At 28.3% G+C, this 27,104-nt stretch overlaps 8 protein-coding genes across 12 annotated transcripts; 6 read left to right on the top strand and 2 right to left on the bottom strand.

Moving 5' to 3' along the window:
• Window positions 1–963: 963 nt before the first annotated feature.
• LOC113790185 (uncharacterized) lies at window positions 964–7,167 on the top strand. Its single transcript, XM_027339820.2, has 7 exons — window positions 964–1,468; window positions 1,536–4,990; window positions 5,063–5,208; window positions 5,287–5,465; window positions 5,532–5,705; window positions 6,217–6,284; window positions 6,360–7,167. Exons 1-7 carry the CDS (start codon window positions 1,404–1,406, stop codon window positions 7,109–7,111), a joined length of 4,839 nt encoding a protein of 1,612 aa, XP_027195621.2. The 5' UTR covers window positions 964–1,403; the 3' UTR covers window positions 7,112–7,167.
• A 92-nt stretch (window positions 7,168–7,259) lies between these two features.
• On the top strand, window positions 7,260–8,563 carry bonsai (28S ribosomal protein S15, mitochondrial). The gene is made up of 4 exons (XM_027339827.2): window positions 7,260–7,671; window positions 7,747–7,795; window positions 7,859–7,943; window positions 8,011–8,563. The coding sequence occupies exons 1-4, from the start codon at window positions 7,358–7,360 to the stop codon at window positions 8,430–8,432; spliced, it is 870 nt and encodes a 289-aa protein (XP_027195628.1). The 5' UTR covers window positions 7,260–7,357; the 3' UTR covers window positions 8,433–8,563.
• Window positions 8,564–8,746: 183 nt separating this feature from the next.
• On the top strand, window positions 8,747–15,767 carry capu (formin protein cappuccino). 3 transcript variants are annotated; one of them, XM_027339821.2, is made up of 6 exons: window positions 8,747–10,494; window positions 12,021–12,929; window positions 13,006–14,395; window positions 14,509–15,031; window positions 15,112–15,261; window positions 15,355–15,767. In XM_027339821.2, the coding sequence occupies exons 1-6, from the start codon at window positions 8,815–8,817 to the stop codon at window positions 15,476–15,478; spliced, it is 4,776 nt and encodes a 1,591-aa protein (XP_027195622.2). In that variant the 5' UTR covers window positions 8,747–8,814; the 3' UTR covers window positions 15,479–15,767. The 3 variants fall into 3 exon arrangements, with proteins under 3 accessions (XP_027195622.2, XP_075680114.1, XP_075680113.1); XM_075823999.1 differs by lacking the exon at window positions 8,747–10,494 and adding an exon at window positions 11,343–11,489 and having other exon boundaries at window positions 15,355–15,763; XM_075823998.1 differs by lacking the exon at window positions 8,747–10,494 and adding an exon at window positions 11,496–11,786 and having other exon boundaries at window positions 15,355–15,765.
• A 411-nt stretch (window positions 15,768–16,178) lies between these two features.
• On the top strand, window positions 16,179–18,250 carry LOC113790189 (uncharacterized). The gene is made up of 2 exons (XM_027339823.2): window positions 16,179–16,385; window positions 16,439–18,250. Exon 2 carries the CDS (start codon window positions 16,474–16,476, stop codon window positions 17,827–17,829), a length of 1,356 nt encoding a protein of 451 aa, XP_027195624.2. The 5' UTR covers window positions 16,179–16,385; window positions 16,439–16,473; the 3' UTR covers window positions 17,830–18,250.
• On the top strand, window positions 18,238–19,824 carry LOC113790191 (uncharacterized). The gene is made up of 5 exons (XM_027339826.2): window positions 18,238–18,706; window positions 18,778–18,952; window positions 19,030–19,432; window positions 19,492–19,514; window positions 19,575–19,824. Exons 1-5 carry the CDS (start codon window positions 18,238–18,240, stop codon window positions 19,612–19,614), a joined length of 1,110 nt encoding a protein of 369 aa, XP_027195627.2. The 3' UTR covers window positions 19,615–19,824.
• Window positions 19,825–19,865: 41 nt separating this feature from the next.
• LOC113790188 (interleukin enhancer-binding factor 2 homolog) lies at window positions 19,866–25,635 on the top strand. 3 transcript variants are annotated; one of them, XM_075824008.1, is made up of 5 exons: window positions 19,866–19,967; window positions 20,313–20,514; window positions 22,912–22,983; window positions 23,042–24,105; window positions 24,178–25,635. In XM_075824008.1, the coding sequence occupies exons 4-5, from the start codon at window positions 23,506–23,508 to the stop codon at window positions 25,381–25,383; spliced, it is 1,806 nt and encodes a 601-aa protein (XP_075680123.1). In that variant the 5' UTR covers window positions 19,866–19,967; window positions 20,313–20,514; window positions 22,912–22,983; window positions 23,042–23,505; the 3' UTR covers window positions 25,384–25,635. The 3 variants fall into 3 exon arrangements, with proteins under 3 accessions (XP_075680123.1, XP_075680124.1, XP_075680125.1); XM_075824009.1 differs by lacking the exon at window positions 19,866–19,967 and having other exon boundaries at window positions 20,134–20,510; XM_075824010.1 differs by lacking the exons at window positions 19,866–19,967; window positions 20,313–20,514 and adding an exon at window positions 22,450–22,481.
• Window positions 20,512–22,067, bottom strand: LOC113790190 (hydroxysteroid dehydrogenase-like protein 1). The gene is made up of 2 exons (XM_027339824.2): window positions 21,056–22,067; window positions 20,512–20,989 (listed from the first exon to the last, which is right to left on the bottom strand). Exons 1-2 carry the CDS (start codon window positions 21,845–21,847, stop codon window positions 20,660–20,662), a joined length of 1,122 nt encoding a protein of 373 aa, XP_027195625.2. The 5' UTR covers window positions 21,848–22,067; the 3' UTR covers window positions 20,512–20,659.
• LOC113790193 (uncharacterized) lies at window positions 25,524–26,590 on the bottom strand. The gene is made up of 2 exons (XM_027339828.2): window positions 26,039–26,590; window positions 25,524–25,970 (listed from the first exon to the last, which is right to left on the bottom strand). Exons 1-2 carry the CDS (start codon window positions 26,503–26,505, stop codon window positions 25,712–25,714), a joined length of 726 nt encoding a protein of 241 aa, XP_027195629.2. The 5' UTR covers window positions 26,506–26,590; the 3' UTR covers window positions 25,524–25,711.
• Between the last annotated feature and the right edge of the window lie 514 nt (window positions 26,591–27,104).

Below are 27,104 nucleotides of genomic sequence, written 5' to 3'. Positions count from 1 at the left end.
GTTTAAGATGCTAGTTGTAGATTAAAATTATGATGGACCCTGAACAAAATTCAATCTCGGGGGGGAAGAAGATGGAGGGGAAATTTTTCTTCTTTTTTTTGTAGAAGGAAAAAAATGACGAACGAAAGAAGGAAAGATGAAGAGAACAACAAACATAAAGATGAAAAGAAAAATTCATAAAGATTATGTAATCTTGATTTGTTCATACACACACACATCGTACACCGAAAGGAAATGAAGATGGAGAGAGAGGAAAAAACAACATTTGAAAATAAGGAAATTTCAAAACAAGAAGAAACGAATAGCCAACGGCAGCTACTGTGAATGAAATTAAAAAATTTTTTTTGATTTTTTGATTTTTTATCGATAAAACAAAACAAAACAAAAAAAAACTTATTGATCAAAAATCAATGATATTTTGAATTTTCATTTTTCAAATTTTTCATGTAAAAACGCGCGCTCGCTTGTTTTGATATTGATATATGGTACATTTGGCTAGCAAGCCAGCCAAATGACTGAATTTTTTTGTTTTGTTTTGTTTGTTGCCCGTACATTTTTTATCTGTTTGTTTGGTTTTTCGGGAATTTTTTTTTGGAATTCTCAAGATACCGTTATATAACAACAAACATGGTGGAACCTCAAACACTGAAAAAAACATGGTTATTTTTTTTCTTCTTCATCAATTCCGATTTGGAACAGAACATTTTTTTTTGGATAAACAATGCACGCATGTCTGTTATCATAATGCTATATATAACGTAAGGTTAAATATCAGGTGAAATATTTGAAACAACTATATATAGTTCAGTTAGGTTAGGTTGAATGTCTATGGAAGTAAAAATAATTTTTACCTGAAAAATTGAAATTTTAATTCATAGAGTTTGCCATCTATCGATTGAAATTCGTATTATTCGCTTTGTTTGGAGTTTGCTCTGTTTTGTTTTGTTTTGTTTTTTGTTTTTTTTTTTGGTGTTCGATTTTTGTTTTGTTTTGATGATGGTCTGGACAATTTTCCTGATCCATTTTACTGGACTAAAGATTATTATTTTGAATGCGGCGATAGTGGTATCGGGAGCTTACTAATTACGATAATTACTAATTTTACCGACATTTTTTTATCTTTGATATTTACAATCTTTTTTTTTCGTTTTTTTCAAATCCAAATGCAATATTGACAAATCATTTATTTAATAATTATCGAAAAATAATGTAACGAAGAATACTCATTCAATAAAATTACAAAATGTTTTAATATGGTTACGAAAAGAAATAGTACAAAATTCTACCGAAAAAATAATAATACTCGACAAACAAAATTTAACTAAACAAAATTTACTCAAAAATTCCTGAATTCTTCTGTTTTTTGTTTCTGGTGCAATATCAATCAATTTTTTTCAAAAAGAATGAATAAATCACAAAATAATTCCACCACTATCGCCGTTGCTGATATTGAAACAAAACCAATTAGGTATGAATATTTCTTTTCATTGATAATATTTTGATTTTTTGTTTTGTTTTGTTTTTTTACTTAAAAGTCCATCAAAACGATTTCGTCATTTACAAAAAGATCATGTTATATCGAATAAACAAAATAAACGAACTAATTATCGTCATTTATTTGGTTGTGATTCAGATTTTCATTCAAATTTGAATAATGAAAATAATTGTTCATCATCATCATCATCATTATCGAATCAGATGAAAATTTTGGATAAAACATTAATCAAATGTATTGGTAAAAAACATACAAAATGGTTATGTCAAAATTGTCAATTTCAACAAAATTTATCAACATATTCTGAATGTGCAAATTGTGGACAACAAAAATCTATTAAAAATAAATCAAATAAATTTGATAATGATCGAAATTCATCAATACATCAATCATCATCAAGAAATCATCAATTTGATTGTTTGGATAAACGTTCACATGGTCATGCTAATGTACCGGTTATTAATCATAATAAAAAATGGCGTATACTATTTCGATTATTATCGGATGATTTAAATTTTCCACCATCATCATCATCAACAACAACAACAACAACAACCAGTACATTAAGTAATTTTGCAAGTATACTTGTAGATATGGCTAAATCAACTACAGCTAAAAATTGGAAACGAAATTTGGATTTAAGTTCTAGCCATTATTATTATTCGAATCATAATGATGATGATAAAAATCTTAAGACTGATCAAAATAATAATAATGAAAAACCTGAATATTATTATAGTCAAACTGATCTATATACATATTTACAAACAACATTAGGCTGTGATGTTAGTGGTGGTGGTGGTGGTGGTGGTGGTGGTGGTAATAAACGTTTGATAAAAATACGACATACTAATAATAATAATAATAATATAGATAAATATCGTAATTGGAAATGTAAAATATGTCATTATCAATATAATGTAAAAACATCTTATTATTGTTATATTTGTCATACGGAACATAATGGTTTAGAAAAACAATCAGCAACTAAACAATTATTAAGACAAATGGTTAAAAATTCAAAATTTTGGGCCCGGATTAATATTGAATCTTCACCAATGACCAATGTTGATCAAAATGAACAACCATCAATAACTTTAGATTATTTACATCATAACGATAATAATAATATAGTTTCAAAAAGTAGTACATTATGTTATAATATTAATCGTAGCCAAGAAGAAGAAAAAGATGATTTTGAAAATAACAATAGTGATTCCGATGAATCAAATAAGAATTTTGATCACTATAATGATGATAATCATGAAGATGATAATGAAAATGATTCATCATCAATATCATCATCCACATCATCAACATCAACAATTTCATCATTCATTTCGGAATCAACATCAGCAAATAATCTATATGTTTGTATGAATAATTTTAAAATTCAAGAACAAAATGATAATGTTGGTAATCAACAAACAACATGGCAATGTATTAAATGTACATTGATCAATAATGATGAACAACAATTTTGTTCAGTATGTGGTGGTTCAAGATTAAATAGTGTTGAATCGGAATCTAAAACGGATAAAACGAATGTTATCAATCCTTTGGCTACCTATAATAAATTTGTAACAACAACTATAAATCAACAACAACAACAACAACAACAATGGACATGTATCAAATGTACATTACGTAATTCTATTGATAATGATTCGATATGTGCTGCATGTGGTTATCCACAATCATCATCATCATCATCTATACAAAATCCTTGTTCATCACAATCATCACAAACAACACGTAGACGTGATCTAACACGTCGTAATCGATCACATTGGGAATGTTCCGCATGTACATATCTAAATTCATCGGATAGATTTTCTTGTGAAATTTGTCATCAAGGTAGATGTGTTTTAACATTAAAACCTATAAATCTATCAACATCATCTACGACAACAAATGATAAATCATCGGAAATTTTGGCCGAATCGGAAAAATCATCATTGCAAGATGAAACACTTTGTCATGGTGAAAGTGAATTAATGGAAACATTAAGAAGAATTGAAGAAAGTGAATCACGACGATTATGGCATAGTATTGTACAATTTTGTTTAAATAATCATATGCAATTTGTTGATGATTCATTTCCACCATCGGATCAATCACTTTATCATCATATACAACCGATATCATTGACAACAAATGCAGCTATAAATACATTACGATTGAATACTGGTCCAGTACAATGGTTAAGACCACATCAAATTCAAAGTGATATAAGTAGTTCACAAGTTCGTTGGGCAGTATTTCGTACACCATTACCATCGGATATTCTTCAAGGTGTTCTTGGTAATTGTTGGTTTTTATCAGCATTAGCTGTATTAGCTGAACGTTCAGAATTAGTTGAACGTGTTATGATTACTAGAGAAATTTGTACACAAGGTGTTTATCAAGTACGATTATGTAAAGATGGTCAATGGAAAACTGTTTTAGTTGATGATCTATTACCTTGTAATCTTAAAGGACAATTAGTTTATTCACAAGCAAAACGTAATCAATTATGGATACCATTAATTGAAAAAGCAATGGCAAAATTACATGGTTGTTATGAAGCACTTGGTTCAGGTAGATCAATTGAAGGTCTATCAGCATTAACTGGTGCACCATGTGAAAGTATTTCATTACAAAATCCAAAATCTGGAATCGGACAACAACAATTATCACATAATGAACAAATTGATTATGATTTTATTTGGGCACAATTACTTAGTTCAAGAGCTGCTGGTTTTTTAATGGGTGCATCATGTGGTGGTGGTAATATGCAAGTAAATGAATCAGATTATCATACAGTTGGTCTTAGACCAAGACATGCATATTCAGTATTGGATGTTCGTAATATTGATAGTTTACGTTTAGTACGTTTACGTAATCCATGGGGACATTTTGCATGGAATGGTGATTGGTCTGATCATTCATCATTATGGACAAGAAAACTACGTGAACAATTATTACCACATGGTGAATCGGAAGGTGTTTTTTGGATTGCTTATGTTGATCTACTTAAATATTTTGATAGTATTGATATATGTAAAATACGTAATGATTGGAATGAAATACGATTACAAGGTGTATTACCACCAAATGCATTCGATATTGATAATATTCCTGTTGTTTTATTAACTGTTTCTGAACCAACTGAAATTGAATTGAATTTATTTCAAGAAGGACATCGTCAATCACATCTTCAACAACAGCAGCAACATCAACAACAAGATTGGAAACGTGAATCATCATCTATACGTCGTAATGCACCATTAGATTTATGTGTTGTTTTATTTAAACATAATACTGATAATAATGATAATAATGATGAACAAAAACAACAATCCAATAATGATGATATTAATTTATCAACAATATCGATGGGTTCATTAGTTGCACATAGTAAAAGACAAATTCGTTGTTTTGTTGGTTGTCATGCTATACTAGAAAAAGGTATCTATACTGTTATGTGTTTGGCATTTAATCATTGGAATACAAGTAAGTTTATTTATTTTAGTTTGAATTTTTAATAATTATATTTTTCTATTTCAAAAAAAAAAAAAATTATAGAAATTGTATCATTTAGTCATTATCCAAAATTTTTACTAGCAATACATAGTTCAAAACGTCTTTCAGTTGAAACAATTACTGGACCACCATTTGTATTGGCCGATACAATTATTCGTTTAACAATGGAACGTGGACAACGTCATGAGGTTTGTCAATTGATTCTTTCTTTCTGTGTTTTATGATCATCTTATAATTAACCCTTTTTTTCAAAAAATATATTATAGGGTCGTGAAGGTATGACTGCATATTATCTAACAAAAGGTTGGGCAGGTTTAGTTGTTGTTGTTGAAAATCGTTTTGGTGATCGTTGTGTACAAGTTATTTGTGATTGTACCGATAGTGTTAATGTTGTTTCAACACGTTCAACATTACGTACAATTGATTCAATACCACCACAACATCGGTAAGTTGATTGATTGAATGAATGGATTAAAATGAATAAATATTCTCATTGAATTTTATAATTAAGGCAAGTGGTTATTGTTCTAACACAATTGGATGGAAGTGGTGGATTTTCAATTGCACATCGTCTTACACATCGTTTATCATATTCAAGTGGATTACATGATTGGGGACCATTCGGTACAAATCATGTACCATCGATTGATCGTTTTATGTATGGATTACATGCACCACGTCCTATATCTTGAAAAAAAAGGAAAAGATTTAATATAAAAATCGAAATCTATCATAATGATGGCAGCTCAAATAATAATTTTAAAAAAAAAAATCTATTAAATTTCCAAATTTAATAATTGTAAAATGAAATAAAAAAATTTCAAAAAACTATTTTTACACATTTACAATCAACTTTTTGGGTGTAAATATCCAACAAATTCAAAAAACTATATCTACTCAATAGTGATGACAATGATGACATAAGCTAATTTTTTTTCTGTTGTTGTTGTATGCGTTTTTGCAATATTTACTTACCTTGTTCAAATGTAAATGTGAAAAAGATTTAAAAAAAAAAAATTATAATGATGCAATTGAAAGTCAATTCAATCCAATGAATGATTGAAATTTAATTTTTTTTTCTCTCTCTCTCCGTGTATATAAACCTTTCACACATTTACCTTTTCATCATTTCAATTCAGCTGCCTAATTTTATTTTTTTGAAGATTTTATTTTTTTTTGAAGATTTCCTTTATAACAAATATTTTAATCATGGAATTTCCAGATCTTGGTAAACATTGTGCACTTAAAGATTGTAATCGTCTTGGTGAGTTGAATTTTTTTCTTTAAATCAATCCATTTTTTCTTATTATAGTCAATTTTTTTTATTAAAAATCTCTAGATTTTCTTCCGATAAAATGTTCAGCATGTTCAAAAATTTATTGTTCCGAACATTATATGTATCAAACACATAAATGTGAATCAAATCCATTTGAACAAGATCATCAGGTACCAATTTGTCCAATATGTGATCGTCCAGTATCATTAAAATTTGGTGAATCATTAGATGAAAAAGTTAGTGAACATATTGATCGTAATTGTGATGGTGGTCAAACAAATACGAAAAAAACTGTTTATAAAAATCGTTGTTCAGTTGATGGCTGTAGACAAAAAGAATTGATTAAACTTGAATGTAATCAATGTGGTTTAAATCATTGTTTAAGACATCGTCATCCAACCGATCATGATTGTAATGGACGTAATAATAATAACAATAAAACCAGATCAATTCATCCATTAGTGGCTAAATATGATAATCAAAATAATTCAACAACAACAATCAAATCACCAATAAATATTCCACAATCATTGAATTCATTTACACAGAAAAGTCTTTCGACTATTGATCAGATTCGGACAAATGTTGTACGAACATTTCAACGAAATCCAATCACTACGAATAATTCCAATACTGTTCCAGCATCTGTAACAATCAATTCGAATATTAATCATTTACAGGGTGATCTTACGGAAGAAGAAGCATTAAATATTGCAATTGCTGAATCACTTTCAACTAATACAGCTACAACTCAACAACAACAACAACAGCAATCAACAAACAATCGTAGTCAGGAAAATTGTAAAATTTTTTAAAATATTTTGGATTTGTTTTTATCGAAATGAAATAAAAAAATTATTAAATTGAAAAATTTTGGTTTTTGCAAAAATTTTCATGTTTATAGGTTGATGATGATGATGATGTACTTGCGCTATATGAATGATGCATTTCGAATATATTCGATTGTTTGTATGATACATGTGATCTCGTGTGTGGAAAAAAAATTTTGATAATTTTTTCTTGTTTTTGATTTCGATTTTCTCATTTTGTTTCAATTCAAGATGCAACGAATCAATCAGATTTGTATCAAAACACGAATTCACTCGATGATTTCGAGTATAATATCGAAGAATTCTAATAAACAACAACAATGTTTGGATTATGAATCACAATCATCGTTAAATTATGAAAGCCGTCGTTTTGGTCGACGATATCGTCGTTGGTATCATTGGCCAAATGATTTTCTACCATTTCATTGGGAACGTGAAAAATTAGAACCACCATATTTACGTACTGGTGATGCTGTTCGTGATATTGGTCTTTGGAATAAACAGGATTTGATTCCCGGTGCTCAATATTCAACTGCGTTGAATGAGTAAGTTTTTTGGCTTAAATTCAATGAATTTAAAATCTTAAGATCAATTTCCTCTTCTTTTTGCTAATTTACCAGTGCACCAGAAATTGTACGACGACAATTTTCACTTGGTTTTGCTGAACGTGTAAGTGTTAATTGGTTTTTTTCTTATAGAATTCCATTTACAATTTTTTTCCCTATAAAATAGTCAACAGTTGTTAAACATCAACGTGATAAAATTCTTAATCAAGTTCGTCGTTATGAATTTGATATGATGTCACCCGAAGTAAAAAGTAATGTTTTCAATCATGATTATGCTTATTTTTTTTATTGTTTTAACTTTTATCATTGAATATTCAGTTGCTGAATATACTGTTAAAATTCGTAATAATTTACATCATTTTACAAAAATTGATAAATATGATGCTCGTCGTAAAATACAGCAAGAAACATTGAAAAATCGTCGTGCACATCTACTTAATGAACTTTATTATCAAGATCGTCAACGTTATGATCGTTTAATTAGTTTATTAGGTATTACACATAGTCCACCAAAATTAGGTGAAATTACCTATAAACCAACACGAAAAGGTGAAATTCGTCGTCTAACAAGTGAATATTGTCAACGTATTAAAGAAGAAAAATTAGAACAATATCATAATGAATTGAAACAAAAACAATCAACATTAGATGATGAACGACGTCGTATTGATGAAATAATAAAAGAAGATGAAAAATATTTAGGAATTGTTAATGAAGGACCGAATAATAAAACATTGTAAACAATGTTTTGATTTTGTTTTTTTGTTTCTGATTCTGATTTTGTTGTCAATTTAAACCAATCCATTTTTTTTGATTTTGTATTTATAATGATGACATTTTACAAATAAAAATAAAAATTTCCAATTTGTAATCTTTGTGTAATTTCATTTTTTTTATTACCATTTTCGATTATAATTCCATTGAAAAATTTTTATCTATTTTTCTGATTAACTTTATTATTATCATTATATTAGAGGATTACATTAAATACAAACAACAAGTCTTGCTGTGTCATAAATTTTGTTGTTGTTGTTGTTTGATTCAATGTCGAGTCATCATCATTTGAGTTTAATAATAACCGTGATAATGATTAAGCATCAATCAATGAATCGATGAAAAAAAATGATGATGACTAACAACAATATCATTAACAACAACAATAAAAATGTTCGTCGTTTTAGTTTTCAAGATGAAATTCGTATTCATATTGATTCATGTCGTCTTCGTCTTCGACAGCCAACAAAAATTATTATTATGGATAATAATAATCAGCAACAAAAACAACAACAAACAAATATTGTTGGATCGAAAAAAAAGACCTATAAGGATAATAATAAGGATCGTAATGGATTTACAAACGATCCGAATGGCAAATTACCATTAACATCAGCCTATAATCGTCGTAAAAGTTATGATCAAATGAATCAATCATTTTATCTTCATCCACGTCGTCGTTGTAGTCAAATTCTATCAACAACAACAACAACATCGATAAATGAATCAAAATGTTCAACACCAACTATTGTCGAATCGAATCGTAAACAAAGTATTTCAAATTCAACTTCGAAAATTTTATCGACAAATTCTTTACAATCAAAAATACAATCAAACGGTAACAAAAAATCTACAGAAAAACTAAAACAAACAGCCATTCCTACAAATCATCAATCATCATCATCATGTCGAATAAATTCAAGAAGAATTTCATTACCACTTCCATCTTCATCATCAACATCGACATCATCGTTATCATCAATGAAGAAAAATTCAAATCAAACATTGAATCGTTTATCAACATCCAAGATAATTCCGGATTCAAAACAATCAAACAAATCAACAATAGAATCAATCAATAGATGGCACCAAAAACGACAAATGAGTAGACGAAATTCAAATCAAACATCTACTTTGAATAATGCTACTACCACAACAACACCATTGATGACCAAAACAAAAAGGATTGGTCATCATCATCATCATGATCGTTCGATTGTTGTTGATGATGGTGGTGAATCTGAATTTTTGATAGGTCAAGTAACCAATAACGACAACAACAACAACAACAACAAAGAAGAAGAAGAAAAAGAAGAAAAACTGACACGATTAACAACAACAACAAACCAGTCAACAAAAGAAGAAAAGAAGGTAGAAAAAGCTGGACAACAACAACAACAACAACAAAATCCAGTTTTGAATGATTATCAAATTGATTCTACAATTTTACCATCATCCGTATTATCGTCAACAAAAGAACTGATGTTTAACAATGAAAAAATAATATCCAATAATCGAATCGATAATAATGATAATGATCGACACATTTCTAATATAACAAAATCAACAATAAACAATATTGATTTCAAACATCAATCATTGTCATCTTCATTATCAATTGAAACAGAAAAAATATCTGGTAATAATTTTGTTGAAGAAACAACAAGTGTTTTATTGAATGATAATAATAAATATTGCGACAAATGTCGTTTATGTATTGATCATCAAAAACATATTGATTCATATTGTTGCTGTTGCGTTAAATCGAATCAAAATATTTCAAATTTAAAACAAAATAATTTTTCCCTACAAAATTCTTCAAACAAAAAACGTTCTATACAAAAAATTATTATTCCTGATGATGATGATGATGATGATGATGATGATGATCAACAATCAAAACGACCAAAACAATTATTATTATTGAAACGATCATTATCGGAAGGTGCAATTCAACGTGAACAACTGAATAATTTTTTAATGAAAAACGATATCAAAAAACAAACAATTTTAACAACAACAAAAAAGGTATGTCGTTTTCAAAAATTTAAATTTGACAAAAATCGAACGTTTTCGAGCAAAATGTAGGCGTATATATAGGGGCCGGTTTGTGAATCAATGTTGTTAATGTCAAAAACATTGAAAATTCCATGCTTGTTGTTTATTATGTAAAAAATGTTGATTGAAATGTCCAAATTTGGTTTTTCCACAGAAAAAATCAATATTGGGATTAATGTAAATATTTTGGATTAAATAAACAACAAGGTTAAGATTATTGATCCTATAAATCCTTTTTGAATGTTTGCGATACATTGAAAATGACTATTAGCATCGAATATTGATTTGATTGATTGATCGATTGATCGTTCGATATGGATGGCAAAATGAGATTTTAAAAATTTCAAACTTTAAAGAAAATCTAATTTTTTTAAAATGACAATTTTCAGCACAAAAACATAATCAAATATGTGTTTTGAATGGAAGAAAAAAAAGTGTCATTTTTTCTTTTTTCTAAATGTTAAAAAGAGCTGTTTAAATTTGAAAAAATGCGTTGATTATTAATGATGATGATGATGATGGAAACAGGAAAAAATCATTCATGCGTTACACAAATATGGATCGAAAAAAAGATATTTTCTGTTTTTGTTTATTTGTTTGTGTTTATTTGCAGTATTTAGCTCAAAATATTTAGCTAACTAGTTTTATTAATCGTCATATTTTTTCTTGTTTTGTTTTCTTGTTTTAATTGTTCATCATCATCATCATTGTTGTGTAAATTTTTTCCTGGTTTTGAAACAATGTTTTTTTCGGTTTTTGTTTGGGTTTCTGCTGTAACTAAAATGTTTTTTTACCCATTTTTCTGTGTTTTGAAAAAGAAATTCTGAAAAATAATGGGTAATAAATCATCATCATCAAATACTGATCCACATTATAGTGGTGGTGTATCAAGAAAAAAAATGTTGCAACAACAAAAGCAACGATCTTCATCATCGTCGATAAAGATTTCACAATTAACAACAAAGGTAATGAAAAAATCAACAACAACAACAAAATCAGAAAATAATGATGAAATTACTGATGAAAATAAACGAAATTCATTATTATTGGATTTGAATTTTGGAACAAATCAAATGAATAATTCATCAAGTCGATCAGAATCCATTTATCATGATGCAAGATCACAATTGACATCACCGGAATTTGAAACAAATTTAAAAAAAGAATCCGAATCGATTGATGAAATTAATTTATTGGATGAAATTCAATTAAAACTTTATGAAATTAGTGAACAAAATGATGATGATGATGATGAATTGGCGGTAAGCTGAAAATTTATAGGATCTGGAAATGTTTTTTTTTGTGAATTCTTCCTTTTTGGTTTCGTTTTTTGATATTGTTTTTTTGGAATGTTTTTTTTGAAATGTTTTTCATTTTGTTATGTTTTTTTCGTTGATTGACCTATATTGTTTTGGTTATATTTTTGTGTTTTGTTTTTAAAATGTTTTTCAATTAATTAATTAATTTTCTTTTTGGTTTTTCGTTGCTTATTATAGGTTACAAATGATGATGATCGATTTGAAGAAAAAAATGTTGAAAATTTTAATTGTGATGATGATGAATCTAATGATGTTATAATTGATAAACAAAATTTTGAAGAAAAAAATATGCAACGAACAGCTACTAAACGCCAATCATTAACCAATGAATCAAATGTTGGTTTAGGTGGTAATAGCCTAATTTTATCGAAATCTTCAGGAACCACCGGTTTATCAAATTCATCGGCAACAATTAATTCAAATAATTCTCATTCACCATTGATTGCACAACCATATAGAAAAGTTGTTGTACCTGAAGTAAAAACACCTGTTATATCATGGGAAAATTTAGATAGAATTAATGGTATTTGTTCACAAAAATTGTCACAAAATAATCATTCAAATCAACAATCATGTTCAACACATGATCTAGCTATTGATCGTTCAATATCTTGTCCAGATGGAAATGTTTTACGTAAAGTTGCATCGATTACAGCCGAATCATTAGGAATAAAAACTGGAAATTTTCTAAACGAATCAGATTCTATAAATAATAATAATATTAATAATCTATTTACGGGTCAACGACAAGAATTTAAATCATTATTAGCGGATACAAAATTTGATCTAAAAAATGTTGAAAAATTTGAAGGTTCAATATTATATAAATGGTATTCAAGTTCATTATGGCCTTATTTTCAAACACTAGTCGATGATATGAATAATGAAAATGATAATTTAATTTTTCAACAATTTCGTCAATTACAACGTAATATTTCATTAGAAATTTGTACATTTCTTCTTGTTAACAATGTAATTGAATATTGTTCATCATCATCATCCAATGATTCTGATGATCTGGTACAGCAACAACAATCTCAAGATATTGATAATAATTTAAATTCCAATGATGATTGCATTTTTAAAGTAAGAAAGTTGTTTACAAAAATTCTTATTCTTGTAACAAACTGTAATTCATTTCTTTGTTTTTTCCCTCACTTAGATGGATCGTTTTTATAAATGGCGTAAAAAATCTAACGTATGGAATGTCAATACTGTCAATCGATCATCAGTTGATCAGAATCATTCTATAATCAAAAAACCAATCACTAATTTTGTTGATTCATCTGTTCAATGTGCAATATTACAGCTTTCATCAACTAAAGATGTGATGACAATGACTGAAAATAATGATGATAATAATGAAAAAAATCTTAAAGAAATGGAAGAAACTATTTCGACACTGCCGATACCAGCACCTCCGCCACCACCGCCTCCTGGGTTATTAGGACCGGTTATTAATGAAAATAAATCCACAGTACCAGTTCCACCGATACCACCACCGCCTCCGCCACCACCACCCCCTCCTGGATTATTTGGATCAACAAATGCGATACCACCGCCTCCGCCGCCGCCACCCCCTCCTGGATTATTTGGATCAACAAATGCGATGCCGCCGCCACCTCCACCGCCTCCTCCACCGTCTGGATCGATTTGTGGACCACCTCCGCCACCACCACCTCCTGGCGCCAAGCAACATCAAGGACCTCAAGCATTTCCAGCACCACCAAATGGTGGCTGGAATGCCCTATATCAAACTTGTCGCAAGCCAGTCGTACATCCAACATTGCCGATGAAGCCACTGTTTTGGCAACGAATACAAATGCCTGCAAAACAGCAGCAGCAACCACAAATTGCCGAAAATAATTCAGAAGCGGTTTCTGAAGAGCAAACTGCATCATCGCCAACAACGACAACCGCAACTGCAAAATGTTTTTGGGAAAAAATTGAAGAAAAAGAAGATCTAATTTGTCCAGAATTTTTGGAAACATTTTCTCGAAAAAGTAATCTAAATACACTGAAGAAAAATTCTCATAAAAACAGTAAAGATGATTCGAAAACCGATACGATGGCAACAAAAGCAACACGCGAAGATTTAAAATCATCGTCAACAACGACTCCAAAAAAATCGATGGAAACTGTACAGCTATTGGAACAAAAACGTGCGCATAATGTAGGCATTTTAATGACATCATTAAAACTAAGTATTTCGACAATTGAATCGGCATTATTGAATTTTGATATATCAGCTATTGGTTCGGATAAATTACAACAAATTCATGAAGTTGCAGCAACACAAGAAGAAATTCGTCTAATTGAACGATATTTAGCACAAAATCCTGGTGCAACATTACGTAAAGCAGAAAAATTTCTATACGATTTATCTTGTATACCACAATTTAATGAACGTGTTACATGTATGATGTATGAAAATCGTTTTACCGATCTATTGGATGGTATTGAAAATACTTTGTTAACATTTAAATCTACTTGTCATCAATTAACATCAAAAATTGAAATACAAAATATTTTTGCCATCATTCTTACATTAGGTAAGTCAGTATTTGAATTTTGAATTTTTATAGGGTCTGATGACATAATATGATGGTTGTTTTTTAAACTTTTTTAAAATTGTTTTCATTACATCCATCCATCAATCAATCAGGTAACTATATGAATGGCGGTAATCGTGATCGTGGACAAGCTGATGGTTTTGGTTTAGAAATTCTAAGCAAATTAAAAGATGTTAAAGGAAAAGATTCTGGTGTAAATTTATTAGAATTTGTTGTAAAAATGTATATAAAAAAATATCATCCAAATTTGGATTCAATCGATAAAATTGGTTTTCCATTAGTTGAACCGGCTGATATTGAAAAATGTTCATTGGTTGTATTTTCACAAATTGAAGAAGAATTATGTGAATTAGCTAAAATGATTAAAAAAACTGAAAATCTAGTCGCATCGGTTATGGATCGTGATGATTTGATTACAACAACTTCAACAACAATAACAACAACAACAACGAATAATAATGTTGACGTTGAAAATAATGATAATAATGAAAATGTTAAAATTTTACAAAATGGTGATGTAAATATGGAACATATAAAAATATTTAAAGATAAAATTGATCGAGCTAAACAACGTATGACTGAACAGGAAGAAAATCTTAAAGAATGTCGTAAAATGTAAGTTTATTTTTTTTTTTGGTTTTGTTTTCAAAAATTTTCAAGAATTTCCAATTAAATTCTTTACTTTTTCCATTTAGATTTCGTGATACAATAAAATTTTTTATGTATAAAACCAAATCAAAAGATGAAAATGAATGGGCAAAAGAATTTTTTGCTCATTGGGTACAATTTACAAATGATTTTAAATTAATATTTAATCGTGAATTACATCGTTCTTTGAAACAAAAGTAAGTAATTGAGTGACTTAATGTTTGAATTGATTTCATAATTTTTTAAAATTTCAAATTTTTTTTCATTTTCATATCATTTACAACCAAAAGTATATTGAGTGCCCGTTCGATTGTTCGTAATATGATGAATAAAAATGAAATAAAACCACGTAAACGTCGTCCTGGTGGCCTTAAAGATTATATTCAATCGATACGAAATAAAAATCAATCCTGATCAGCAAATTGGAATCGGTGGAATTGATGGTTCCTATATATTTTTTCATTATTCATCTTTGGCCTTAATAGAGATGCAGATTGTGCAATTTGAAAAACAATTACATATCCACAAATTTTTCAATTTGAAACTTTTTGTAATAATGATCACACACACTATACACTCCACTATTTGATAATTAATGATGACCAACTAAATTCTTTGTTAATTTGTTTGTTTTTTTGTTGTTTGGTTACAAATTTCACTATTTTAAATGAATAGAATTGAAATGAAGATTTATATTGAATGTTTTTTTGAAAAAATAAAATTTAAATTTCTTAAAAAACTTGAAAATTTGAAATTTTAGCGGGGCGAGAAATTTTGAAACAAAAAAAAATAAACCAAAATTTTTGAAAATTCAACGTATAAACTTGTCAACAAAATGACCAGAGTGAAAGGTGGAGGAGTCGAAAAATTTGTGTTTATGCACGCGCTTAGCATTTTGTTTTTTGAAGGCGGAGCATCATGATTTTTTTTTTTAAGCGCGCTGCTTTTTCATGGACAAACAAAAAATTGAAAACCGAAATTTTAACCCATTACTATCTTCTATCGGATAATCATTTTTTTTCATTTTGTTTTTGAACTTTGAATTGATGTCAACATGATGCTAAATGTGTTAAATTTGTTATTTTCTCACCGTATATATAAATATCGCATTTTTTTCATTTGGGAAACATTCTGTCGATTTTAATGTTGTTGTTTTGGTTTTTAAATTCATTTTAGTTTTCAATTTTCAAATTTTTTTTACTTAATTTAATAATTCGTTTCTGGTTGCTAAACTTAACACTGGTGAACACACACAAGAAAAAAAATTGCTTTTACAAATTGTACTTTGCATCAAATTTCAAATTTTTTTTTAAAAAAACGGGTAAGTTTTTACGTTTACAATTTTGAATTTCTCTAAAATTTGTATTTTTCTAGTTTCATTTCTAGGTTTTTGCTTTTTGTAAAAAAAAATGTTACAAGATCCAACTATATCATCAAGTTCAATAAAGAATAATATTGATGGATTTTATTCAACAACAACAACAATTTCATCATCGGATAATTCAATTCTTGAAAATAATAATAATGGTAAACAAGAATCATTTAATTGTTTGACAACTGAAAATTTGAATACTGTTATCAATACTACTGCTGCTGCTAAACATGAATTATTTACTTTTGGTGATAATAATAATGTTGTTGTTGATAGTTTGGAAATTTTTGATCCAATTGGACAATTTGATGATCAATTTAAACCATTTGCCGATAATAATGATAATAATGAACAAAATCAAATTGAAAAAAATGTTGAAACAAAATCGGTGGAAAAGGATTCGGCTGAAACTTTTATGCAAAAATTATTTGCTTTACAACGACAACAGCAATCAAAATCCTTAAACATTGCTAATCATATGGATCCTATATTATCATCATCATCAATATCAACATCATCATCTTCATTAGGTGAAAATAATCAAAATGATGAAATGGATTCATGTTCCAAGCAAAGTAACAACGATGATGAATTTAAATCAATGATAAATACCGATGATTTTGGTGGTGGTGGTGGTGGTGGTGATGGTGAAATTGAGGAAATAGAAATAGAATTTGATAACGAAATGATGACAATGGCTGTTCAATCATCATCATCTTCTTCGTCTGGATCTTCAATTATAACAGCAACAACTACTACAATGGATAATAATATTAATAATAATCAACGTTTACCAATAAATAATCGTAATTATCAAGAAGCACGTTATAAAACAGAATTATGTTTACATTATCGTGAAAGAAATTTTTGTCCACATGGACAACGTTGTTTATTTGCACATGGTTTAGAAGAATTACGACCATATCGTGGCCGTCATCCTAAACATAAAACACAACGTTGTAAAGCATTTCATGAAAATGGTTTTTGTAATTATGGTTATCGTTGTTCATATATACATTCTGAATCACCACGTACAATTGATTATATAAAAAAATTAAATCATCGTGCACAATTGTTTAAACGTAATCGTATGAATCAACAAATTCGTAATCTACGTAAACAATCAACAACAACATCATCATCATCATCATCATCATTAACATCATCGATTGATCAACAAATTCTTTATGAACAACAAATGCAACAACAACAAACTAGTCATCATCATCATCATCGACATAATTATCATCAACATCAACAACAGCAACATCAACAACAACGCTATAATCATTTACAATTGGCCAATATTGATATACAATCATTACTTTCAAATGATGATCATTGGTCACAATCACATTCATCATTATCAATGGCATCATTATTTTCACATTGACTTAATCTAATTAGAAAAATATAAATCAATTATCAGTATTGCTCATTTTATATTCATATTCCAAAAAAGAAAATGTAGAAATTCATATTGGACATATCAAATTTTTATTATTATTACCAAAATATTTCATAATTATTCTTCGATCCGGTGATGATGTAAGTGAAGAATATTCTTATTTCTCAATTAACCAACAAAATTGTGATTCATTTCAAATGCAAATCTATTGAATCTATAACAAAAATTATAATTTATTTTTTTTCCATCAACCAAATAACCCGAAAAATTCTTTATATGTAGAATATGATGCCAAAGAAAAAAAAATTGTTATAAATTTTTCAATTTATCAATTCTATTCAATTTTATCTAAAATGTTTTTGTTGGTGTTAAAAAATTTTAAAATAAATCCAAATGATGATATGTATTTTATGTGTGGGCGCTTGTTATCATTTTTTGTTTGTTTTCAAACTCAAAATTGTCCCTGTGTTTGTGTTCGAGTTAAATGATGAGAATTTCTGTTTGATTTTTCGTAAGTTGGTTACTCTGAATTTGCCGAAAAAAATGGCATCAAAGAAAAAAATATTACCAACAAGTTTTTCCGATGATTATATTGATATTATAACGAATGAATCGAATCAACATTTTCGACAACAACAACAACAATTATATCATAATCAACAACAACAACGAAGATCACAACCACAAATATTACCCATCGAATCATATTCACCACCACCATTATTATCAACAACAGCAACAGCAAAACATCCAACATTTAATCGTCGAAATATTCATATTCGTCAACAGATTGCTAGACATTCACATTTCCCATCATATTATACATTGAATTCTTTGTATTCGAAACCAAATTTTTTACGAGGTTTGTTTTCCTATAATGCTTATTCATTCCGTTATTTCATTCGTTTCCTTTCTTTTGATGTGTGTGTGTAGAATTTGCTGATGTTCATGAAACTGAACAAGGTTTAATAAATTTATTAACCGATTTTCATGAAGGTAAAATTAATGCTTTTGGTGAAAATATTACACTGGAAAATATGATTAAAGTACGTGAACAACAAGAAAATCTAGCACGTTTACATTTCGAAATGAATAATCAACAATCAAAGTAAGTTTTCAATTTGAATTTGATTTAATTCCTGAGTTTATTCTGTAACTTTTAAAATTCTTTTAAATTTTCTTTAGCAAACAATCCACAATTGATTGTTCATCACCCACAATATTGATTGGTAATCAAACATCATCATCAACACCAATATTACCATCATTAACATCATCAATTGATCAACATTATCGAGGATATCGATTGGAAAGTCAATCATCATTAGCAAATGAATCGAATCCAATATCGTCAGCTTCGAATGTTCATACGATGATGATGACCACAACGACGACGACAACAACTACGACGCCTACAATAAAAACAAATTCAAATTCATCACCAAGAATTATTGTTTCGATGGAAGAATCATTACAATCATCATCTTCATCACCCGTTTCAACATCACCACAACCAAATGGTTCGGATCAAACAATTATATTTGGGAAACCATTTTCCAAAAGTAATATGATTAAATTAATACAAAATGTAAGTCTGTTCAAATTGGATATAGATTCAAATTAATCTAATTATCTTTGTTTTTTTAGCTACAAAATCTTTGTGAATCAATGTAAGTCAAAGTTGATTTATTTTTAGTTTTGATGGCTAATTTCTCTTCTTAATTTCATAGTGAACTTTTGCAATCCAAAAATCATAATTCAATCGATTGAATTCTACATTTCACATTCACATTAGTGCAATATAACTTTGAAACCCGAAAAAAGTTAAATAAATCTTTGTTTCTTTGTTCCCCTGTTCATATCATTGTATCCAATTAGTGATTAATTAATTAATTTTTTGTTTTGTATTTGTAATTAAGATTTTGATTATATAAAACCCTAAATAATTAAAATTTCATAAAAAACTTGTGTTCAAACATATATAGTGTTTATACGTTGCAGGTTTTGTTTTTTTCATTTTGTTTTTGGCTTGGCCCGTCGATAATTTTTACACGTTGAGTTTGATTTGTTTTTGTTCATTTTTCGGTCAAACAGAATTTGATTATCAATATTCAAATCTAAAGGTAATCCAATTAAATCCATTCCCATTCATTTAACTAAATGATGAAAACTTTGAATCCTCAAGATTTTTGTTTTAATTTCAACCACAAAATTTGTAAAAAAAAAGTAAGAAAAATCTTTACGGTAATCAGCTAATCGAATATTATTTTTTGATTTTTTTTGATCCAGAAAAGTTTACAGAAATTTCTTTATCCAAAAAAAAAAAACTTTTTTTTTAAACATTTTTTTTGGATCAAACCTAAAAATGGTAGAAAAAAATGGAAGAATCCGAAGACACGCATCAACGGACATGCGCATATCATATTTGTCCTATAATGAATTTTTTGTTTTGCTCATTTCATTTTTAGCCGTTGCTTGCTTTGGTTTGTTTGTACTTGGTGCTCGTTGGGATTGGTAGACTCGAAAAAAATATGTTTGCTCGCTAACAATCATCACTATAGATTCTTCTGAAAATGCTTGTTTGTTTTTCACCATCTTTGTTGGCTATTTTGGATGTCAAATCTTCCAGAAAAACAACCATGGATTTTCGGAATTTAAACCAAAATGTGGGTAAGTTTTCAATTTATTTAATTCGGTTCGAAACATTTCTATATTAATTCTTTTGTAAAACATTACAATCGGTTTTGTTTTGTTTTTGTGTGTTTGTTTTTTCTGAAACATTTTATTCTTTATTCTTTCTGTGTGTTTTACAAATTCAATTTGTTTTATTAACTTTTGATGAATCAATTTGTTTAAGAAAATACCATGATATTTGACGATATGCCCAATTTGGTATGAATAATTTAGTAAAAAAATGTGATAAATCATGAAACCAATAACCAGATGTTAAACGACTACGACCAATTGTTGCAATAGCATTTGCGGTAAATGTTTCTGCATCTGGATACATTAGCGATCTTCGTTGTAATAGAGTGGAAAATCCGGTCATTTTTGTACCAATATAATTCGGTATTAATGTTTGTATTTCGATATTTGATTGTCTATATTCAATATCTAAACTTTGTGAAAACCATTCAACAAATACCTATATAAAAATCAATTAACCATTAGTTAGCATTTGATTAGTAAATTGGTACTTTGAATTATTTACCTTTGATGCAGAATAAACACCCATTAATGGTAATGGTTGATAACCAGCAATCGATGAAATATTAATAACTAAACCACGTTTACGTTTTACCATTGATGGTAATACTAAACGTGTTATCATTAAAACAGCTAACATATTAACACGTACATGTTCCCATAATTTAGTTTCAGGTTGATCCAAAAAACGATTCGGTGAATCAAACATAACACCAGCATTATTAACTAAAATACCAATTTCACGATTTTCCGGATCAATTTCACGCCAAATACGTTGATACATTTGTCGATCATCAGAATTTAAATCAGCTTGTATACTTATTACCTGTATATTACGTTCACGATTCATTTCTAATAATTGTGTTCGTACACGTGTTAATTTATCCGAATTACGACCAAGAAGGATAATATTTAAACCACGTTGTGCAAATTGTCTTGCATATTCTAAACCAATACCATCAGTTGCACCGGTTATTACTGCCCATTTACCATATTTTTCAACGAAATTTGTACGAAACCAAATACGTGACCAAATATGTAAACGAAATCCATTAAATACTGATGATAATATTGTCCATACAAAACGTGTTGAATAAACAAAACCAATCAATGTAAATGTATCGATTAGGAAACGTAATTTTGGATCAATATCACGAACAATTTGAAATATATAACCCATTGTTGAATAATAAATATAAAATTTACTATGTTTTCGTGGTACAGGGAATGCTAATTTATTATTATTATTGTTGATCAATGTTGTTGATGTTGGTTGTAGTTGATGTTTGATGTCCATTCGAATAATGATTGTTACTTGTTGTTGATGATGATTTATTTGACCAGAAAAAATTTTGTTGTTGTTAAAAAAGATGAATATGATTTGCAAGTAGAAAAAAACTGAATAAAATTTCAACAAAAAAGAAAGACAAAATTTCTCTTCGTTTTCTTCTTCAACCTACAATAACAACAATGATCAACGAAGAAGATTTTTATTGTTAAAAGTAAAAAAGATTTAAAAGATTTAAAAATAGCCAAAAGAAACAAGTTTTCACTTTTTTCACTTTTTTGGTTTTTTTGTTGTTGATGATGAAGAAGATGCTTAAACACAACAACAACAACAAATAGCGGATGATGAATGAATGAATGATGAACACCGTCAAGTTGAAAATCTTATTGTGTTTTGAAAGAAAAAGGTGGAAAAAAAGAAACAAATCAACAAAAACATTATCATTGTTTGTTGTTGAATATTGGTCAAATTGATGTTTGTCGTCGAAAATTTGATTTGGCTATTAAGTTTGAAGAAAAGAAAAGAAAGAAAAGAATGTTTGAAAAATTGTTAGATTTTTTTTTTTGTTTTTCAAATCAATCCCGTTGTTGAGTTAAGTTTTTTTTCCGAAAAGTTTCCGGAAAGATTTGTTTGTTTGTATTTGGTTTGTATTTGGTGTCAAATGAAAAAAAAGTCGGTCATAACTCTCTCTCTCTCTCTCTCTCTCTCTTTTGGTCTTTTTCAATTGTTTTCTTTTTACCGAAAAAAAGAAAGAAAAGAAACGTCATGCCATAACGGTGTGCAATACCTGTGCACATCTCTTCAAATCATTCCAAAAGAAAACAAGAAAAAACTTGTTTTTTTTACCATCAAATCTTATGAAAGTTTCATTTTTCTCTCTCTCTCTCTCTCTCTTTTGAAGATTTAATGACTTTTTTTCCGGTTTTTCTGATGATGATTATGATTGATTGATTGAAATCATTGACAAATGTTTTTTTTTCTACTGTAATCAAATGAGCAATCATTATATTTCTTCCTTCTCCGTTATCTATTTGAATATTTTCAATTAATTTTTTTCCAATCTTTTTTTTCAGATCTTATTTCAACAACATCAAACAAACGAATCTGTTACATCTGAATTCTTTGTCCTGAAAAAAACAAAATTGGTAATTGTTTTTTGTAAATTATTAACTTTTTTGTAATTAACTTTTTCTCCCGAAATAGATTTTGATGATTTTAAAAGAAGAAAAATGTAAATTATTCAACTGACAGTGGCGAACTCTAGTGTTTGCCAATAACACTATTTGTCAATGGATCGTAAGCATAACATTCGAAAATATGATGAGGATAAGAATTTTTTGTTTTCTCTGGACTGATACGAATGATATGAATGGCTATTATTGAATCTTATCGGATTTGGAATATATTTGATTAATGAAAATTCAAAATCCAATTGAATTCAATCAAATAATAATGAATTTTCAATATTCATTTGATTTATTCGAAATTTAAATGATCAAAATAATGATTTCGAAAACAGCTGATTTTTGGAACCAGATTAAATGGCCATAGAATCTATGAATTGATATTGCTCGTTTTGATGGATTTATCAACCAAAAATGATTGATAATTATAATGATCTTCATAATCATCCTTAGTATTTAAAACTGAATCCAACGATATACAACATGATCAGATTAATTTGGATAATTTGGATTTCCAAAATGGATCGAATGTTTGTTTTGGTTCAAAACATTCTTGCTGCTCATTCTTTTTCTTTTATGGCTCATCACTACTATTCTACTAAACCTTTACCATCATCTTATATTATTGTCCAACCATGCCTGTTATTGTTATTCTTTTTGATCCGTACGTGTGGTCGAATGGAATTTTTGTTTCAAAACAAATCATTTTCGATCACCGATATGCCGAATACGCCAAATTTAACGAAACAACATTTGCTAATTAAATCAACAACGAAAAAAAATAAACGTCATCGAACCGGCATGATAGCTGTAACCAATGTTTTACCATCATCATCACAAAAGTCATCGAATCATCAACATCATCATCATAATGTTGTTGCACATAGTTCATCGACATCAAAATCGAATTTAATTAGTCATTCATTTGATCCTGGAATCGATACGAATTCTGTTAGCGAATCATTTGATTTAATGAAAATTCCATATGCCCCGATACAACCAACATTTGATTATTATCTAGTAAATGATCATTTTCCAGCCGCTAATCTAAATTCGAATGATCTTGATGATACAATCAAACAGGTACAATTTTTAATTTATTATTATTTTCTGATTTTAAAATTTTGATTTTTTTTTGTTTTCGAAATCACATAGGCAATCGATGAACGTTTATCGAAAATTATGCCAAGATCAGATGATATACAAAATCTAACACAAACAGTTTCCAAATTAATGCTCATATTGGATCGTTTAAAAGCATCACCAGAAAATATTGATGCATGTAAAATTGATTGTTTTTTTGTTGTCGGATCATTACGAATGGGTACAATGATACGTGATCATCGTATAGCCGATATGGTTATTATATTACAAACTTTACCAGTAAAAGCAGCACTTTCAGCAATTGGAAATAAATTACTAGAAGAATTACAACGTATTGAACCAACAAATCCATATCAGATTAATATACGTGATGATAATCTTGAACTTACAAATCTGTTTAACAAGGATATTATCCGTATATTGATTGCAACAACAACAACTAATCTAAATAAATTGGATCGTGAAATTCATGTACGTAAAAATGCTGTACAAAAACATTTAAAAGCAACTGTTCATGCACGTTGGTTTGAAGAAAATATCAAATGGAATGATGTTCGTGATTTTATTCGTTTATTTAAAGATGTTTGCCAAAGATTTAATGAATTTTCATATTTTTCACCATGGATGATTATTATTCTTTGTCATTATTCAATGACTTGTATTCGTGGAACTAATGCTGGTAGTGGTGGTGGTGGTAGTAATCAAGGTAGTGTTGGTGAAGATCATTTACCAATACATTTAGCATTTAAAAGATTATTACAATTACTATCATCGGGAATATTTTTACCATATTCAGCCGGTATAACTGATCCATGTGAACCAAAAATGCCAATTCATGGAAAATTATCTGTTCATGATCAAGAAACAATAACTCGTCAAGCACAAACATTATTAAGATTATTAAATTATCAAAATGGTTGTCGTTATGTTTTTGGTTTAGAAAGTTTAATAATAATCAATGATAAAGAATTAGATAATGATAGTGATAATTCATCATCGACATCATCATCATCAACAACGACAACAACAACATCATCATCATCAACAGCAAAATTAGCACCATTAATGATGAAACAATTAGAATTGGTTGATAAAGATATTATTGATCAAATCAAATCGAATGATGAAATTGATTTTCGTAAATCTTATTCAGTTTTTGATACAACAAATTCTATTAATCAAACAAATAAACATTGTAAACATTGGAAAAATAATTCATCACCATTACATCAATCATCACCATCTCAATCATCATAGGAATGTTTTTTTTTGTTCATAAGTTATCTTATCTTGTTTTGCATGAAAATGTTTTACTTAGAAAACAAACGAACAACAGTTTATCTATAATAATTTATCTAAAATTCTCTAAAAAAAATTACTTTACAAACATTGTGATATAATATGCATGAACAAACAAGAAAATTTGTAATTTTATTTTGTATTTGAAAAAAACATTTTTAAAAACTTAACAAATTTGTATTTTATTAAAATTGATCGATTATAAATTCATTTTCTATTTTCTACTGCATCCAAAGATGATGATGATAATGTTGATAATTGTGATTTGATCGAAAAAACCAATTATTCAACCAAGAATAACTTTTTTATATAAATCACGTAATGGATTGAAAATATTTTGATCTTTATATTCAGATTCACTGATATTTGGTACATCAACATTTTCACATTGATCACGTTCAAAATCTGAACAAACAACAGCAGTCATTTCTTGTTTAATATTTTGATGAACATCTTTAAAATAATCAATATTTTTAGCTGAACAAACTGCAGTGCCTTTAGATTTCATTGCTTCACCGATACATGGAGCCACTTTACGACTTTTGCTATTTTAATCAATTTAAAAAAAGATCGTAAAAAATAAATTTAAAAACATCCAAAACAAAGTACTTACCAGCAAAGAATACGCATAATTTTATTTTTATCATCCAATTTATTTGCAGCAAACACTAACATACGATAATTTTTCAAACATTGTTTTGTATCCTGTACAACCGAATTAGCACAGCCAACATTTTCTAATAATTTTTCTTTTTTAGTTTGTGAACGACATAAACGTTTCATAACACGTTGAATACCATCCAATAATGAATCTAATGAACGTTTTTCATAACTACTTTCAGTACAAGTATCGATAAACGTTCTAGCACATGTTTCGGATTTTTTCAATTCTTCACATGCACGATTTAAATCTTGAATCGTATCAGGAAATTGATTAATTTTTTGTCCACTTGAATAACGTAATAGGCCATCTTTTAAACATTCACGAATTGGTCGTTCAATATCACAATCGGGTGATTTTTTTAATGCTAATGTTGTACCAATCAATAGCAAAACAATGACAGAAATTGTTTGTTTCATTTTTGTTTGGTTGGTTTGATGATTTGATGATTTTAATGATTTTGAAAATATTGAAAAATAATGAATTTAAAATCTTCAAAATGAAATGCTTTTTATATTCTTTTGAAAAAAATGATTGCATCTTTTTTTTTTTGTTTGTACTTTTTACATACACATAGTAACAGACATGAATGAATTAAGCGAAAAAGAGAGAAATGTATTTTGTTTGTAATTTTTTTTTTTTTTTTTTTGAAACTGATTAATAATTAATTTCTTGGGGAGAAAAAAAATCTTAACGGACAAACAATAAGAATTGGGTTACAAAGGTACCTTTGAGGTAATTTGATTTGTCGTATGAAAGAGTACATGCGGATCGAAAAATTGGATTTGAAAGTTATGTTAAGAAATTCAGAAACAGGAATGTTGTTGATGATGAAGAGAAATTCAACTGAATGTATCCATCAGAAAATTTTGATAATTTGACAACAACAACATCGATCAGGTAATTATCATTACCATTATCATCATCATCATTTGATAATAATCTTTGTTGAATAATCAAAAAATTCATTAAGTAAATCTTGTTGTTGTTGCTGCTGTGGCAAACCAGTTTTTTTTTG

Source organism: Dermatophagoides pteronyssinus, unplaced genomic scaffold, assembly GCF_027571235.1.
Source record: "Dermatophagoides pteronyssinus isolate colony J.1.1.1.1 unplaced genomic scaffold, Derpt_VIB-CSIC_2022.12 sq0044, whole genome shotgun sequence".
In the NCBI taxonomy this organism is placed as follows: Eukaryota; Metazoa; Arthropoda; class Arachnida; order Sarcoptiformes; family Pyroglyphidae; genus Dermatophagoides; species Dermatophagoides pteronyssinus.
Note: the sequence above shows the minus strand (reverse complement) of the source record. Positions and strands in the feature narration are given on the sequence as shown.

What these genes read in the sequence shown, in the direction of transcription:
- LOC113790185 (XM_027339820.2), top strand. Translation starts at nt 1,404, where the DNA reads ATGAATAAATCACAAAATAATTCCACCACTATCGCCGTTGCTGATATT. An exon ending in TCAATACCACCACAACATCG is followed by an intron (nt 5,466 to 5,531) that starts GTAAGTTGATTG and finishes TTTATAATTAAG; the next exon opens with GCAAGTGGTTATTGTTCTAA. An exon ending in TTACATGCACCACGTCCTAT is followed by an intron (nt 5,706 to 6,216) that starts ATCTTGAAAAAA and finishes TTCCTTTATAAC; the next exon opens with AAATATTTTAATCATGGAAT.
- bonsai (XM_027339827.2), top strand. Translation starts at nt 7,358, where the DNA reads ATGCAACGAATCAATCAGATTTGTATCAAAACACGAATTCACTCGATG. An exon ending in TATTCAACTGCGTTGAATGA is followed by an intron (nt 7,672 to 7,746) that starts GTAAGTTTTTTG and finishes CTAATTTACCAG; the next exon opens with TGCACCAGAAATTGTACGAC. An exon ending in CACTTGGTTTTGCTGAACGT is followed by an intron (nt 7,796 to 7,858) that starts GTAAGTGTTAAT and finishes CCTATAAAATAG; the next exon opens with TCAACAGTTGTTAAACATCA.
- capu (XM_027339821.2), top strand. Translation starts at nt 8,815, where the DNA reads ATGATGATGACTAACAACAATATCATTAACAACAACAATAAAAATGTT. An exon ending in TTTTAACAACAACAAAAAAG is followed by an intron (nt 10,495 to 12,020) that starts GTATGTCGTTTT and finishes TGCTTATTATAG; the next exon opens with GTTACAAATGATGATGATCG. An exon ending in TGCCATCATTCTTACATTAG is followed by an intron (nt 14,396 to 14,508) that starts GTAAGTCAGTAT and finishes TCAATCAATCAG; the next exon opens with GTAACTATATGAATGGCGGT.
- LOC113790189 (XM_027339823.2), top strand. Translation starts at nt 16,474, where the DNA reads ATGTTACAAGATCCAACTATATCATCAAGTTCAATAAAGAATAATATT.
- LOC113790191 (XM_027339826.2), top strand. Translation starts at nt 18,238, where the DNA reads ATGATGATATGTATTTTATGTGTGGGCGCTTGTTATCATTTTTTGTTT. An exon ending in GAAACCAAATTTTTTACGAG is followed by an intron (nt 18,707 to 18,777) that starts GTTTGTTTTCCT and finishes GTGTGTGTGTAG; the next exon opens with AATTTGCTGATGTTCATGAA. An exon ending in CAAAATCTTTGTGAATCAAT is followed by an intron (nt 19,515 to 19,574) that starts GTAAGTCAAAGT and finishes TTAATTTCATAG; the next exon opens with TGAACTTTTGCAATCCAAAA.
- LOC113790190 (XM_027339824.2), bottom strand. Translation starts at nt 21,847, where the DNA reads ATGGACATCAAACATCAACTACAACCAACATCAACAACATTGATCAAC. An exon ending in GTGTTTATTCTGCATCAAAG is followed by an intron (nt 20,990 to 21,055) that starts GTAAATAATTCA and finishes ATTTTTATATAG; the next exon opens with GTATTTGTTGAATGGTTTTC.
- LOC113790188 (XM_075824008.1), top strand. Translation starts at nt 23,506, where the DNA reads ATGATCAGATTAATTTGGATAATTTGGATTTCCAAAATGGATCGAATG. An exon ending in TTGATGATACAATCAAACAG is followed by an intron (nt 24,106 to 24,177) that starts GTACAATTTTTA and finishes GAAATCACATAG; the next exon opens with GCAATCGATGAACGTTTATC.
- LOC113790193 (XM_027339828.2), bottom strand. Translation starts at nt 26,505, where the DNA reads ATGAAACAAACAATTTCTGTCATTGTTTTGCTATTGATTGGTACAACA. An exon ending in ATTATGCGTATTCTTTGCTG is followed by an intron (nt 25,971 to 26,038) that starts GTAAGTACTTTG and finishes TGATTAAAATAG; the next exon opens with CAAAAGTCGTAAAGTGGCTC.